The sequence below is a fragment of the Ostrinia furnacalis genome, unplaced genomic scaffold (genome assembly GCF_004193835.3).
Source record: "Ostrinia furnacalis isolate ACB-3 unplaced genomic scaffold, ASM419383v2 OfSCF6084, whole genome shotgun sequence".
NCBI classification, from domain to species: domain Eukaryota; kingdom Metazoa; phylum Arthropoda; class Insecta; order Lepidoptera; family Crambidae; genus Ostrinia; species Ostrinia furnacalis.
Genome location: NW_021136323.1, coordinates 105,576 through 122,224, shown reverse-complemented (window position 1 = coordinate 122,224; position 16,649 = coordinate 105,576). Strand labels below are relative to the sequence as shown.

At 34.9% G+C, this 16,649-nt stretch overlaps 1 protein-coding gene across 1 annotated transcript in view; it reads right to left on the bottom strand.

Moving 5' to 3' along the window:
• Positions 1-2,405: 2,405 nt before the first annotated feature.
• Positions 2,406-16,649, bottom strand: part of LOC114361996 (small conductance calcium-activated potassium channel protein-like) — a 38,508-nt gene continuing 24,264 nt past the window's right edge. The window contains exon 3 of the mRNA XM_028317229.1: positions 2,406-2,444. Coding sequence (XP_028173030.1) covers positions 2,406-2,444 — 39 coding nt within the window. The remainder of the gene's footprint in view (positions 2,445-16,649) is intronic.

Below are 16,649 nucleotides of genomic sequence, written 5' to 3'. Positions count from 1 at the left end.
AAGCTTGTTTTTGAAAAATATTTTTTTTTTCATTTAAGTTCCTCAAAACTACGATTACGATACGACTACGAGAATGATAAAGGTCGGTGTCACCTAAAAGTAATTTATTGGAGTACTAATTTATTGGTACTTTAGGAACCGCAATCTCAATTAAACTTTTTGATATCTCAAACCATCTTTTCTGTTCCTCGTGAGTGATTGTGTTGGAATCAGATTGGATTTTAGGAGAATCTGGTGTTCAATCACCCGGTAACCCCGATTCACCTTTCTTGACATTGATCGAACATTGATCAGAGCCAGATAAGCAATCCACATTGAACAGAAAAGGAAGACTATTGCGGTACGTTAGTTTATCGAAAAATGTTTGTATTTGGAGAAAAGATCTGAATGAAAAATATATTTACTTTAATCACCAGTTTATTACAATAAATTACTAAAGAGTAACCTTAGTGATTTCCACACAAAAACTTTTATTATCGGACTTGAACCATCTTCGAAACTTTTTGCCTGACATAATTACTCCAGCAACAGCAGAATTCTTTTAGCCGATAACGAAAACGTTTAGACTGTCTAGCGGGCCAATTACAGAAAATTTATCGATAGTGTCCCAGCACAATTCCGCACTAATAAGATTTGTGTTCCCGCCAAGAGGGAGGAAATTTGTGAGATTTCTCTTTTACTGCAGCTTGAACTAACGGGTGCGAAACGTTTCATTCCGAAATAAGTCGCCATAACCGGATTTGCAGAGCTCAGATAAAATCGACAAAATCTAGTGGAGTGGTACAATCGTATTAACTTGCAAAGGCCATGAAAACTTTCTATCGTTAGGTATGAGTACTTCTTCTGTCGTATAAGTTAGAAATATTTTGATTAATCTTGTTTATTTTATTTTTTGAATTGTTAATTTTATCTGGTTATCAGTCAATTAGCTGAACAAGACACGAGACTTGCAGAATTACCATCTACCAAAGAGCCTTTAACACTTTTGGCCCAGAGACTTGATTTATCGTAAAAAAAATACAACGTTATGTTAAGAGTTTACAAAAATATTTTAAATAAATTTCACGCAGTGGTTATAATATAAGTAAGTTTCTTACAACTTCGTTTCGGAAGTTGTAACAAGTTATTCACTTGTCTTATCTAAGACTGAACCATAAAATCTTACTTTGAAACTATGCTAATTACAATATTACTTTGTCCTATTACCTTATCGTTGTTATTGCCGATACGATTTTTATCTTCTCCCTACTAAGTAAGTATATCACAGCCTTGACTTTTTGTAGCCGTTTCTCGGTATCATCGTACCTATCAGATATAATGGGAATCGACCACAGCGAACATTATAGTAATCTACATGATAGCCCTATTTGTCTACAGACAGGCTAATAACTGTTTTCGATTGATAGATTGAACCAACTTCTTTGCTATATTTCAACGCGATTTTCTATCTTTGAATCCTATTTTCGTACTGAAGTTACTAAATATTCAAAGCTGCTATAATCCGTTTACGTCACGTATCCGGATCACCATTTAATAACGAAACCTTACAACGTATAATAAGTTACTATGTCCCCAATATTAATTTTACTAACGGATAAGCCTTCCTTTATTATAGTTGCTAGGTAAACACACCACATACACACACTAAAAGTAGATAAAAAGGATAGAATTTTCAAAGTATACTACTTTATAACTAACAAAATAAGAGTGAAAATGCAACCACAACCTGCAGTATTAAATAAAATCTATACCTAATACCTTCTACAACGTGTTTCTGCTGCTCAGTTACAATATTTTCTGATAAATGTTTACTTACTAACAGTCGAGAAAGGTAAAAGATTTTTAGGCATAAAAATAAAGAAAGGATAGAAAAGTTGTAAATATGAGCAGCAGAATAAAGTTGTTTAAAATCAGAAAATTGTAGAAAACAACACAAGTTACATCGAACAGAGATCGTATCTTTACAAAAAGAAAATTCAAGAAATTCAATTCTAAGAAAAAGAAAATCATGTTTTTATTATTCTGTAACGATATTCGCGCTTATGGTTGCTATTAATTTCTTAACAATAATTTAACTGTGAAAGTTTGAACTGTGGAAATCGAACCCAGAATCACTCAAAAACATCAAAGTTGAGAGAATGTAATCTCTAACAGCTAATCAGTAATGACAGCTCTTTCAACCCAGCAGCTTTTATGTATTTGATAAATTGTAAGTAAATTTCATAATTACCACATCTATATTATATAAATCGTCATCAATCATCTATTATAAAGTTCAATCAAGTTAAAAAAAATCCTTTCAATGTAGCTAAAAGTCACCAAATTGACGATCTCAATTTGAAGGCCAGAACAAACAACGCCGCCTCGCAAGCGAAAAGAAAACAAATTAACAAATATTACACCATCTAGTTTACCTGTGTCATCTGATCCCGAGTCGTACAGGCCTAAAACAGAATTTAAAGATACTTTGTATAATTTTATAGAGATCGATATGCAATTTTGTGCTCTAAAAGCAGGCACGAATATTGTATTTAGGACGGAAATCGCAGGATCTTGGGTAAAAAGGAGAGTGGGAAGCAAGAATAAGGTAAATAAAAAACAGAAAAAGAAAATGCTGAGCTACACACTAATACTAAAGAACAATTTTGAATAAATATTTAGCTAACTACGTGCAAACAAAATTTCTATTGAAATTCATGCTGAATTGCTAAATAAATGCAAATCTGAAATCCTATAAGGGAAGCCTTTCTATAATCTTCAATAATGGTAAGCCTCTCTCAATTTTCAGAATTACTTTCTTATTTTCGACCTAGTTTTTTAGGTTTTTGTCAATAAGATCTTTGCTAGATTTTAAACCTAAAAGGAGATGTAACGTTATAAAAGTTTCGGTTATTTTTGAAATCTGGGGTTTCTTCACAGGAAACGTCCAAGTACGAGTAATTTTTCATGGTTCACATTTTATTACTTCTGATAGGAGTGATTTGGTAGGTCGCCAGGCCAAATTTCCATCGTAGGAAAACTTTACTTTTATTTCTCTCTTTTTTTTTCTTCCTATTGTGTGGTGAAATAAAGCATTCAACGACCGAAATCTTGATAGATTACAAAAATATGTAATTAATTTTAGAATAAGTATACAGTATACACATAATATATGAAGAATAAAGAGAAATATACAGGCTCGTAAGAAGATTCAACTGTCTAAAAGGACCAACGTAGAAATTGAGGATTATTCCCATAAAAGTTTACATAGCCCTTTCAGCACAGAATAATACGAAAGTGCGTTCGACTTTGAAAAAATCTAGTGAATTGGTAAATCAATTTTACCGCGCCAAGACGCTTCCGATCGATCGTACGGTTCGATATATTTGCTATTTTTCATACAAAAACTTTCAATGGCGTTCAGTCGGTGCTGTGTTGAGTGACAAAGATGGACGTGTACCTGACTACGGGAGGCGTGAAAAGTATTAATTTATTTAAATTACTTCTTTTGTGGATTTCAATGAATTTTGTGCGTATTAATTTAAATTATATCCTTAAAAAATATAATTCGCTTTAATTTTATAAAAAGTTAGATGAAGCCGAGTACCAGGTACTCCTAAAGTTCCACAGCACGAGCGTGCATGTCGGGACGATGTTTGAATTTTTGGTAATGTAAGTAATGGAAACCTTTCGAATCTTTTAAAGGCCTGAACATCAGATTTACTCTAGAATAAACTCAAAAATGTCTCCGAGACACAGTACAAATCCGCTGTAGAAAATACAGCCACCAGTGAAAATATTGAGAGGATACCAGGATTCTAGTACCAATAGATGAACCAAAATGATCCCTTTTATGAAAATATCTAACCCCATGTGTTATTGAATAATAGCCTCGACATCTGGGATTAAAAAAAAATAAGTTATTACTAAAAACGAAAGCTCATGTTCAATTTTAAGATGCTACTACCCCCAAAATTCAGGTTTTGACAGAGTTCTAGGTTAGGGCCATGAGCTATTTTTGAATTTTTTTTTCAGAAATTAGTATCTAATTACGATATCATGTCTTTATGAAGAATAATAAAGCTCCTTATATCTAAAATGTCTTTTTTAATTAGTTTAAATTGTAATTGTAATGAAATAGCTATTCATAGGTTCATGACGGATTTATACGATCGTGCGGGGGGGTTTAGGGGGGTTAAAGTCACCCCCTAAATTTTTTCGCTATTTTTCTCTATTTACTAAGATCCTAAAGACCCCAGAAACTAACGCGATTTTTTAGAAATCGTCAAATTTTTTTCTCGTGCTGAAAGGGATAGGAAGGATTTTGATACCGAGAATTTGTTTGTAAGCAAGAAAGGGATCCCTTTGAGGAAGTTATCTAATAAAATAGGAGCTTTCATACTTTATAATATAAAACGTTACGTACACAGCAAATTCAAGTTTCAAGAGTTTAAATATCTGACATTGCTTTCTTAATCAACTTTTTTAAATTTGCCATAGAACTTTGTGAACTTCCCCTTAGTTCAAAGACTTACTTGGACATAATTACTTTGAAAAGTTTATGGCAAGGTTCTCAAATCTATTTGGAACAAAATGAAATGCTGGAGTTTTAACGTTTCGAGCTAAGTGTTTCTGCACTAGTGCACCCTTTGGCTTAGCGCCAATACTACACAATGGCCAATAGCTATACAAATTTCAACCACGTTGTCCCCAAACATATCTACGTATTGCCGTCTAGACACTTCCCCGTATTTTACAATGTCGTTCATGCGAGTTTTATCAAGGCAATACTTATTTTATTTCGAGATAACTTTTTATTGGAGAGCACTCCAATTTATGCCTCTTTCTTTTCTGTCGTTACGTTTGAAGCGTGCTTATGGCTTTTTTATTATGTGGAGTTCAATGATGAGGAACTATCCAACGTTTCTAGTGTACCGTAAATAACTGACAGACGTTTCAAAAAGGGATAAAAGTTTAAATTGAAAAGAGCTTTATTGCAATCTAATAAGATATAACTGCACGCGAGATGTTAAAGAGTTATGACACTTAATGGAAGTTCTTATATTTGTCATAACCCACGGCCATTTGTCGTTGTAATAAATTTATTTATGGCCCTTTGTCTTGGACAGTGTGGGTATTAACAGTATCCTTTACGAGCTGTATTATACTATGTGCATAAATCTTCCGTAGGTTTTAAAGAACATACGAGTACTTCACTTCTGTAATTCAATATTCCTTAAAGAATTCTGAGTGTCTAAAAGAAAATTCTGTTTGCATTGAACATAGTATACCCAAAAGCATATAAAGTTACTTATGTTCAGATTTCAGTTGAAAGCTTTTAAACAAGGGTTACTGTGAATTTCCTTATTAAAAACAAACATAATAAACCAAATTTGCTCAAATTTTATCAACCCAACACAGACAATGTTTATTATGTAAAAACCACTCGGCAAAATGTTAAATTGTTACACAATCAGCACTGCGTGTGACATCCGCTACGGAGGCGGACGAGTTAATGAAATTAGTCATCACTTCACTCGTATTTACAACCGTTTTCCACCTGAAAGGCACGTAATTGAAAACGTTAATATGTGTTTACAGAAAATGTATGTGTCTTAGAAGACTATTACTGTACACTACTGCTAATGTACTCGTATTTTGACCTTCACTAATGTAGTCTCGCACTAATTCTAGGCGGATTAAGAGCAAATTCTCCTGTCCGACTGCTAAACTTGAAATGCTTTCAAGTACTATCCTTTCTAAGCACAGTCGTCAAGTCAGTGTTCCGCAAAGGGTGTACCGCGGCACACTGGTGCACCGTGGTCATTAGATGGTGTGCATCGGAAAAATAAGTTATATTAAAAACTTATTTTTCGTTTTTAATTCGTTTTCCTAGATGAATTTTTTTCAAAAATTTTGCGGAACTTAAAGCGAGCCAAATGAAGAGATTGGTAGTTTAGTTTCCCCGGGGTAAAATCATCAAGTGATTAAAGTTCGACATTAGCATGTTACGGACTATAAAGAATGTGTAGACCATTTTAATGATAGCTATCATTTCTCGCATTATACTGGCAGATGTTTCAATTCACATTAAAATCGCTAAATTGGCATGCATGGACATACAAATTACATGTAACTATGTCGACAACACATCGCTATTACATTTTTACGGCACAATTGCACCTATTATAAAGTTTAATATTATGCTATCATTCGTGAAGTCCGTATGACGTATTATTTATTTATGCATAATGCATATAGACAGAGCCGTTTTAACATTTTTTCCCAAACTTCTCTCTTTAAAATCTTTTTAATTTCATCTACTTTTATTGCTATTAGGTTTTTAACAAATAGTTGATGTACTTTACAAAGTAAGACGTCACAACTTAATAAAGCTTTTCAACAAAATGCACAATGTTCTTTGCGGACTTCCCTCAAAGGAAATTTGTGGAAGATAATAATCCATCAGACAATATTTTTCTTGGTAAAAGCAAAGTTCTTTAGACGCATTATGGAGACGGCGACTTAGGCAGTTCACAGACGAGCGACAGTATATCGGTGACTGCTTGCGACTTAAGTCGGCGACAGTCGCCGATAATCGCTGACGACAGATATTCAAATTAGACGACCATCGCCGATGCATCGCGAATACCACCGATCTTCCCCGACGTGGCTCTCGAGACGGGCAGTCCTAACGTATACGGGACTATTTCCACCTCTCGTTCCCACCGCTGCAACTCCTGTGTAGCCAGGATCTGCAGCTTGATCGCAAATAAAAACCCAACCAGTGAAGGTCCACTTTGTCCCGGGGGAAAGTTCAACTCTTATTGGACCCGCAACGAAATTAATCAGAAGAACATAGGAGTTCGAAGTTAAGTCCAAACGTATAGTCAAGTACCTAGTCAAAGTAGTCAAGTAAGTGTTAACATGTCATGACAGCGAAAGGCGCGAGTCGGAGACTGTCGCCGACAATGGCTGACCGCCACCTACCACTATCGCAAGCAGTCGCCGACATAATGTCGCTTGTCTGTGAACTCTCTTAGGAGACTGCGACTTAGTGTGTCTTTGTACACCGGAAGTTAGTAATAGTGTTAAGTTTGTCCGGAGGATAATAGAGTAACTTTAAAAGAAGTTACATCGTCTGATTTTCTATATTTTGTTTTACCCCAGAGCGGTTCCTATACGTTAAAATCTAACCTTAGCTACTTCTCAGCAACAACCCAATGCAATAAACGTTTTGAATTGAATTGAATTGAACCCATATATTGTTCCGAAGTGGTGGTTATATTTTCGACGAGTAAAAGTGCCCTGGAAAGGGCCTAAGCACTGATTAAATATCTTGATTTTTTATTTCACAATTTCCGTTTATTTTTATGAATTTGATAACATTTTATGAGACGTACGAGTACATGGTTTCAATTTCTAATTTCCAAAAAATTGACTCAATCACTTTAATTAATTATTTTAGTGCAAATAAAATCACTTAAACACAACTGCTTTTTAATGAAACAATATTTTCATGTTATTGTTCAGAATAAGCTGTAAATGTGAAACTGAAGTGGTATAAACTTGTTTGAATCGCCCGTTTTAATTGCTTTAGAACAAGACGATTGTTCTGCTAATGTGTTTTATTGTTCTCTCCCATTGTTCCTTGCCTTTTGTTATTATTTGGCTTTGTCTTTAGTTTGACATCGATCTGTGATAGCTTGCAATTTTTTCAGGCCAAATGGTAAGTGACTGCAATGATATGTTACAGGAAATGTATGAAATCCGTCATTGTATAGAATTCCTAAAATCACCCGGAAATGTATGATGTGAATTATATTACACACATTTCCTAAAATACACATATAACGATATTTCCCTTTTTGCATTTGGATGATAACAAAATGTTAGTTATTTTATTAATCAGTCACATATATCGCTTTTAATTACGTAACAATGCAATGTTTGTAGTAACTTAACTATTTTTAAGGACTTTGTATATGTCATTAAAAATAATAATGTAGGTACCTACTAAATAAAAACTTAAAACATCAATAACACTTCCCTACATATCTCTGACAGTAGAACCCTTTGGTATTGAACAATATTTCAGATCTTATTCCATTTCAATCCAATAATGAACGAGTTCCTTATACCCTATCCATACTAATTTATACAGATTCAGAGATTTCTATGGAATTCATCGTTTTGCTAAACTCAAATACAATTAGCAATAACTTGATAATGAATGCGTACTGCGCGGGGTTTTCAGGAATTTCTAGCTGTCGCATTTCTCACAACACGTGCAAGTACAGGGTGGCCCAGAAGAAAGTTCACTTTTGAAAATTCAAAGAAACGAAAACTGTACATTTTTATAGAACTTTTACTATTGCAATTTAAAGGAAATTTAATGCAATTTATTTTTAAATTTAACTTTATTTAATTACATCGCCCATGAGATTTCCTTGACGCTTACAACATTCGATCAACATACATCAAAATCCTAAAATGCGTTCGTTAGAATTACCTCGAAACCTGTTTTCAATTTTTTTCCGAATGCTCAGCTTCAGTTGCTACATGGTTGTTGGATTATAAAAGTACACTCTATTCTTAATGGTAACACCACAAAAAAGAATTTTCTGGAATGAGATCAGGGCTTCCTGGGGGCCAGGAGATGTCACCCCTGCCTGAAATTATTTTTTGTGGGAACATGTCTCTTACCATCTAAATGCTCTCATTTGAAGTGTGACACGTAACCCCATCTTGATGAAACCAAGTGTTCCGGTCATAGCCTTGCGAATCTTGCAGCTTTGAAATCAAAAAGCTTTTCAGCCTACCAGTATAGCGCTCTCAAAAATTAATCATCCTTTCAATGCAACAAACCAATTAAGCAGGGGTGAAATCTCACTGCCTCTAAGAAGCGCTAATCTCATTCCAGCAGACTTCTTTTTGTGGGGTTACCTTATGAGCAGAGTATACTCTAATAATCCCAAAACTCTGCAGCATTCATCCATCCTGAATCCATTTCGAGGTAACTCTAACGAAAGTTTTCCAAAATTTTGATGTATGTTGACCAAATGTTGTAAACGTCAAGGAAATCACATGTACGATAAAATTTATAAAAGAAAGTAAATTTTAAAATAAATTTAACTAAATTTCCTTTAAATTGCAATAGTTTAAGTTCTACAGAAATGAACAGTTTTCGTTTCCTTGAATTTTCAAAAGTGAACTTTCTTCTGGGCCACCCTGTATATACTTATGCCCTTCAGACGTAAGCAGTTAATAAAGTTATACAAAACATTAAACTTAAAACTTAACCTATTATTAAGTACCTGCATGAATAACTTCTGAACTTTAATTGAATCTGTGCGCTCATTTAGGTGCGCGATCGAAAGTCATTTTCACGTGACACGAACTGCATCCAATCAAAGAAAACGTCGTATTGGACTTGTGATAGCGACGAATGAAGACTAAAAGACAATCTAGGCAGTTGATTAAAGTTCGATCCAGTCGCATGTTCGATTCCAGTTGAGAAGTAAATATTGGCCGAGAAACAGATCTGTCTCGGCTGGAAGTTTGTTTGACAAGTCTCTTATTTCAAAGGGATCAGAACAAGATAATGATGTCGAGAGAAATGTTGTATATTTGTATGATTATAGGATAAATGTCATGTTTGTATTAGCATCATGCTTCGATCGAAACCCTTTATTGTTTTCCGCACAATAAGCTATTACAGAACACACGTGAAAATTTAAGCGCTTTTGGGCTCGGTCTCATGACAATCTAGTTCTGCAGAATTAAGTGATGCAAGATCAAACAAAACTGGACTTATGTATGTTTGAAATTTGATTTACAAACTCGAACGGATCGGTTTTTTGCAAGCCATTGCAAATGAGATGTTCATGGTGAACGTTATGCTAAACGAGATAATGCAAAAAACAGTTCCTGTAAAAAACTGTTATCATTATTTAAAGAGTATTTTTAAAAAACCATAAAAGTCGCTATTGTAATCAAAGGTGAAAGTTATTCCAAGCCATTGCGGTTACCAGACAATAAATCTTTAACACCATTACAAATTCAATGAATACAAAACGCCAGTCTTTGTTTCAATGAATACATAGCCACCTAATTACTCGGGCGAACTTCATCGGCAACTTTGGGGACTGTATAACAACTTATAACAAGTTGCTATAACTGAACTTTGAATGCAAATTTAATTCAAAACCACCAATTTATGTAAACAACGTGAACATTGTGAAAAATGTGTGCGTATTTTGACACGTGCGACGTTATTACTGATATTAGCGACGACATTGCTTCCATAAATATGGAAAATACCGGTTAATAGACGAATAATGTAAGCCAGGAATAACGGTGATTTTTCCGGAAAATATAACGGCTTTACTCTGTCGATGTTAAGATCCTCATTATGGGGTATAAAGGAAAAAAATATTATAGAAAAAGTGACGTCAATTAAATTACAGCAATTTGTAAACAAATTGTTAAGCCTTCATAATCCATGTCACTTAAAAAAAAAAAACAAATTATATTTTTTTAAATATTCTAGGCTAAGATATTATGACAAGTCTCTAAGACATTTTTATTTTAAAACTAGCTGACCCGGCGAACTCTGTTCCGCCTTAAAGACATAAATAAGCCATCGCAATTTTTCCTTATTTGCTCACCGTTTAGATCAACCCTGGTCTACGACAAACATTTTAAAACGAAAATCAGCTCAATCGGCCCAGCCGTTTTCGAGTTTTAATCAGACTAACGAACAGCAATTCATTTTTATTTATACAGGGTGTTAGGTAAATGGGTATATGAGCCGACACTAGCCCATGTTAACATGGTCATATAAATGGTATGGTGAAGTCAGAAAATTGATATCTTCATTTTAATTATTTTAATTTTCATACAATACGGATTTTATAAAATTTATTTTGTATGAAAATTAAAATAATCAAAATGATGATATCAAATTTCTGACTTCACCATACCATTTATATGACCATGTTAACATGGTCTANATAAATGGTATGGTGAAGTCAGAAAATTGATATCTTCATTTTAATTATTTTAATTTTCATACAATACGGATTTTATAAAATTTATTTTGTATGAAAATTAAAATAATCAAAATGATGATATCAAATTTCTGACTTCACCATACCATTTATATGACCATGTTAACATGGTCTAGTGTCGGCTCATATATCCATTTACCTAACACCCTGTATAGATTACCTATTTGACTAGTTCTGAAATCGATCACTGTTAAACCAATCGGTTTATTATACGGAACAAAACGAGATTCTCCCGGAAAATTGAGCACTGTTTACCGGATTTACATGTCTTATTCTATGTTGACGTCAGCCTGATGTATGTGTACCTTTATAGAGATTTCCGCTCTCTTTCAGCGCTATTTTTATATAGTTCGCGCAACGAACATTGAGCCCAGAATCCACAAGCAAGATTTACGCTGTCTGCTCTGTCGTCTGGTGTAGTCGAATTGAAAAGTGCTTTCTGTCTTGCTTGCAGACATTTAATGCTTCAACCACACCAACGCGTGCAGATCGCCATCGACGGCGCAATCACGGCGCGATCATAGGGGAATGACAGGTCGCATGAACTGTCATGGGTCGCGCGACCTATCAATGGCCTTTGATCGCGCCGGCGATGGTGATCTGCACGCGTTAGTGTGGTTGAAGATTAACAAGAGCGTAGTGGCTAGTGTATTTGAATAGTGTATTTTAACCGCCTCTGTGGTCTAGTGGTTAGACCACCTGCTTCAGACGCAGAGGTCCCGGGTTCGATTCCCAGTGGGGGCAGATTTTTCTGTTCGGTTTGGTTGGTGGTAGGGCTTGTTCTAAGTCCGCCTGGCTAGCTACCACCATCTTACCTAAGTCTGTCGCCATAACAACAATGTTAACAGCATTATTGTGTTCCGACAGTTAGAGGTAAGATAGCCAGTTCCTCCGTGGTTGAGGATTCCGGGTGAAGCTCGCTTCCACCTTCGGCCTGATCGTCACTTACCATCAGGTGAGATATAGGTCAAGAGCTTCCTCGTTGTGGATAAAAAAAAAAAAAAATTGAGTGTGTTGTTTGTGTTTTATAGTAAAATATTTCATTAGTGTGAGTACGTCTACGTCTCAATATTCGTTGAGCGAACTATACCGTGCGAATCGTTTGTTTACTTTCATCAGATTTATGCGATCTTTTGTCTAAAGGGCGCGGTCTTGTAAGCCTTTGAGTATACGCAGGTGATTTTCACAAAGTTGTTTATGTTTACGTGCCTGTGTTTGCAAATTATTCAGTAATCAATCATATTAGATTTCACTACAAAAACACTTGTAAATTTTTCAATAACCTAGTTAGAATTATCAGAGACGTACAATGTTTAAAATAATAATTGTATTGAAATTTCAAAGACGATTTTAAAAACAACGTTAATTAAATGTTAAAAGAGTAAGTTTTTAAAATGCACTAGAATTGATGATCTTCCCTAGCAAAATTTTAGTAGATTGTTTATTATTTGTGTACTTATTTCAAATTATGATAAATTTATGCGAGCGGGCACTTAGCTAAATCGTTTTGTTTGTCAAAACAATATTAATGATACTCCTTTTATATTTGAATGATTCATTATCTTCATTGTTTATCTTTAAATATAATTTGTCTTAATTTGACATTTTGATGTCGAAAATATCTTGAACTATCTCGAAAGTTAAGACACAACTCCGTAAACAATTTCAGTTGATTGGTGAATCATTTTACAGCAATCTTAATCAATGAATCTACACTTGCGAGCAAAAGTATGGAATCACTTACATGAAGTTGTTTCCACGCGATCTTGTGTACAAACCAATTTGTTAATAACAAAAAAAGTAGCACCATTTTAAAGATAAACTTTTAACTTTAAATTGATACCAAATTCATTTAAATCACACCAGTGTTTAAAAAGATATCCCGGCTGATGTAAAGAAGTAAGGAAAAAGACATGTATCAACTGTTTGATACGTCGCGAGTTGCGGCCTATTTACCCCCCATAAAAGCAAGTGTTTTCGGATTTTTGCTTTCACACGTTGATCCATACACATCTCCGCTTATTTTGACACTTTACCTGGGATTCTACACCTTCAGAAGCAGCACAAATCGTTGCACTATTGCAAGAAGGGCTCAGCCAGAGGGCTGTCGCACGTCAGCTCCACATAAGCCAGTCCTGGGTTTCGAAAGTTTTAAGACGCTTTCGGGAGACTGGTGGCTTTATCCCGAGACCAAGTTCTGAACATTGCCGGTGCACATCGCAGAGGGAAAATCGTTTTTTCATGTCAACTTCTCTACGAAATCGTCATTTGACTGGTATCGACGTCCAGCAAGAGCTCAGAAATGTTCGTAGGATAGCTGTTAGCAAGTGGACAGTTCGTCTAAGATATAAACAATAGAATTTGACTCCAAAAAGGCCTACCACAGGCTTGAAACTGACGGCAGGTCAGCGATAAGCACGCTTTCAATTTGCTCCTACACATCTCGATGGGAAGTCGAGCAAGCCACCCCCATAAGCCAATGTTTTAGCGAAGCAGGACTGCACAAATCGCTCCCCAGGCCGTCTATAGACCCGACCTCTTCGACTGCTGCACTGCAAAAACAGTCTGCATTCATCGGAGAACAAAACTCGCCTCCATTACTCGCCTTCCGAGTGCGAGCTAATTGAAAGCGTGCTTGTCGGCGACCTGCCGTCAGTTTCCAGCCTGTGGCAGGCCTTTTTGGAGTCAAATTTTATTGCTCATATCTTAGACGAACTGTCCACTCGCTAACAGCTATCCTACGAACATTTCTGAGCTCTTGCTGGACGTCGATACCAGTCAAATGACGATTTCGTAGAGAAGTTGACATGAAAAAACGGTTTTCCCTCTGCGATGTGCACCGACAATGTTCAGAACTTGGTCTCGGGATAAAGCCACCAGTCTCCCGAAAGCGTCTTAAAACTTTCGAAACCCAGGACTGGCTTATGTGGAGCTGACGTGCGACAGCCCTCTGGCTGAGCCCTTCTTGCAATAGTGCAACGATTTGTGCTGCTTCTGAAGGTGTAGAATCCCAGGTAAAGTGTCAAAATAAGCGGAGATGTGTATGGATCAACGTGTGAAAGCAAAAATCCGAAAACACTTGCTTTTATGGGGGGTAAATAGGCCGCAACTCGCGACGTATCAAACAGTTGATACATGTCTTTTTCCTTACTTCTTCACATCAGCCGGGATATCTTTTTAAATACTGGTGTGATTTAAATGAATTTGGTATCAATTTAAAGTTAAAAGTTTAATCTTTAAAATGGTGCTACTTTTTTAGTTACTTACAAATTCGTTAGTACACAAGATCGCGTGGAAACAACTTCATGTAAGTGATTCCATACTTTTGCTCGCGAGTGTAGTTGGTCCATCAAAGTTTATATCGCTAGTATCTGTATCTAAGTGGCAACAAAGAGAAACTAACTAAAGTTGAACAAGCTTGACAACGTTGTTTGAACTTTGTTAGTAAAATTTTGGAGGGCGCAAGGATGACGGTTAGTTGAGATGTGTTTCATGGTCGTTTGGAAAGGCTTACATGTTTAAGTAGTTAATTTGACACTGTCAAGTACTAACCTTTTCTTGGATTAATTTCATTGATTGAATTTGATGTTAAAGATTACATTATAATTAGACAATTTTGTTATTTTTTTAATATAAAATTATTTCACTTTTAATTAGATTTCTTGTATTTATTGCTACATTGATTTATGACTTTTGAATAAAATCAAACAAAGTTTATAATTCAAAAAATCTTGAATATTAAAAAAAATAAAAAAATGTGTTTTCTTCCAAAAAATATTAAAGCTTTCAAAAAACCTTTATTAGACCCAATGCATCGTTAAAGCAATTTTTCTTCAGGTTACAAAAGGTCGTGATATCTGCTGCCCACATAACTCTTCCTTTCTTGCATACACGCCACCATTCCGAATGACCCCCCACAAAAGAAAATTCAACTCACTGATAAGATCTTTGATTTATATATCTCACACTAATTGCCGAGAAAGATTAAGGCTACGACTACACTGAAGGAAAAAAGGGATAAGGGATTAAACACATTCAAACATAATATTCCATATTCAGGCCTCATCAATTCTAAAGTATCATTCATAACTTTATATCACAAATATGGCACACAATGCACGGTGTTTTATAGTAATAATAAACCTGGCTAAACAGCCAGTTTAAAGTTTCAACAAAGGCATATAAATCTACTGTTTTGTATCTAACTCAGGAAACAGGGAACTATAACTAAAACAAATGTTATTGCATGGTAATTTAATTTGAATAATAGCCAAATGAAATTCGTCAAATCCACTGTAAAATTAGCTCTATAAATGCAAATAATCACAAACAACTTGTCCTCTCTTCTTTGACTTAATGAAAAAAAAAACCTACAAAAATTTACGATTAAAAATACCAACATGATTGCCAAATGGCCGCGTAACCGAGTAAAGCTATCAAGTTCCGGTACTTTGTATGTTGGTAATTGGTACTTGAAATAGCTTACTGTATTTGCTGTTATCAGCTAACCCAGGCCAGTGCAGCCTTGGTCTAATGCAATTACTCGACAAAAGGCTATAGCGATAACGCTGTGACTAATAGAGACGTATAGGTGCAGACTGTAGAACCTCACAAAAGCTCATTCCTCTTTCTTTTTAATTAAAGTTTTCGTTTCCACGTTTGAACTTTTTGCAGGAATAGGTAAAATATGGCAGATTGTGACTTGAAATTAAGACGAAAGTATCTCTATCTGAATTTGTTACGTTTGATGACGTAGGAAACAGTTGTTATTTTGACATAAATCTTGAAGGGGCAAGAAGTTAGACCATTGTACTTTTATGATAATGATATTTTTTGAATAGATTTGATTCATTGAACGCAAAAAATAGATTTTATAATAAACAGAATTTACACTCTAGGAGAAGCCTAGGCAAGTTGATGTATTGCCAATTTTTTTTACTCAATGTATTAAACAATAGGTAGATTGAAATTGATTCAACACTTAATATTTTATCCATTTTGTCTGAAAAACAACTTCTTCAACAGACAACAGTGTAACATTTTGCACTAACTAAATCATTTCCAACTACGGAAAACTTCGTTTACATAATACTTGAACTAAAGAACTGGCGCCGGTTCGGAAGGAAAATGAGTAAAATTGCAGCTCACCGGTAATTACGACAAGTACAGTTATTACGAACAGTGGTTCCGTTCCATGGTTGATGAAAAGCATAATTGTTGAAGCTTTTGTACTTAATTCTAGTTTACTCTGAATCCTTAAACTGGACATGAAATAAGTTAATTTTAGTGTAACATATTATTTGACACCTTTAAGCTGTGACTTTGCTATTTTATGACCTTAAAATTATAAATAGTTGAATTATTTTCCTGTGCGTTTTGTCAGCGTGTCAACATTACTGATAGAATTATGATATTTTAACCTGATCGATGGTTTACGATTTGATCTATTCAGAAACTATATCAAACTATGTACCTTTCAATTTTCTGTGTCTCACATAATCCTGAATATCTTACTTCTTTCTTTTCTATATCATAAATTTGGGAGTCCAACACTCTTATCATAACTACAAAAATATTTTAAAACGCTCTCTACATTCA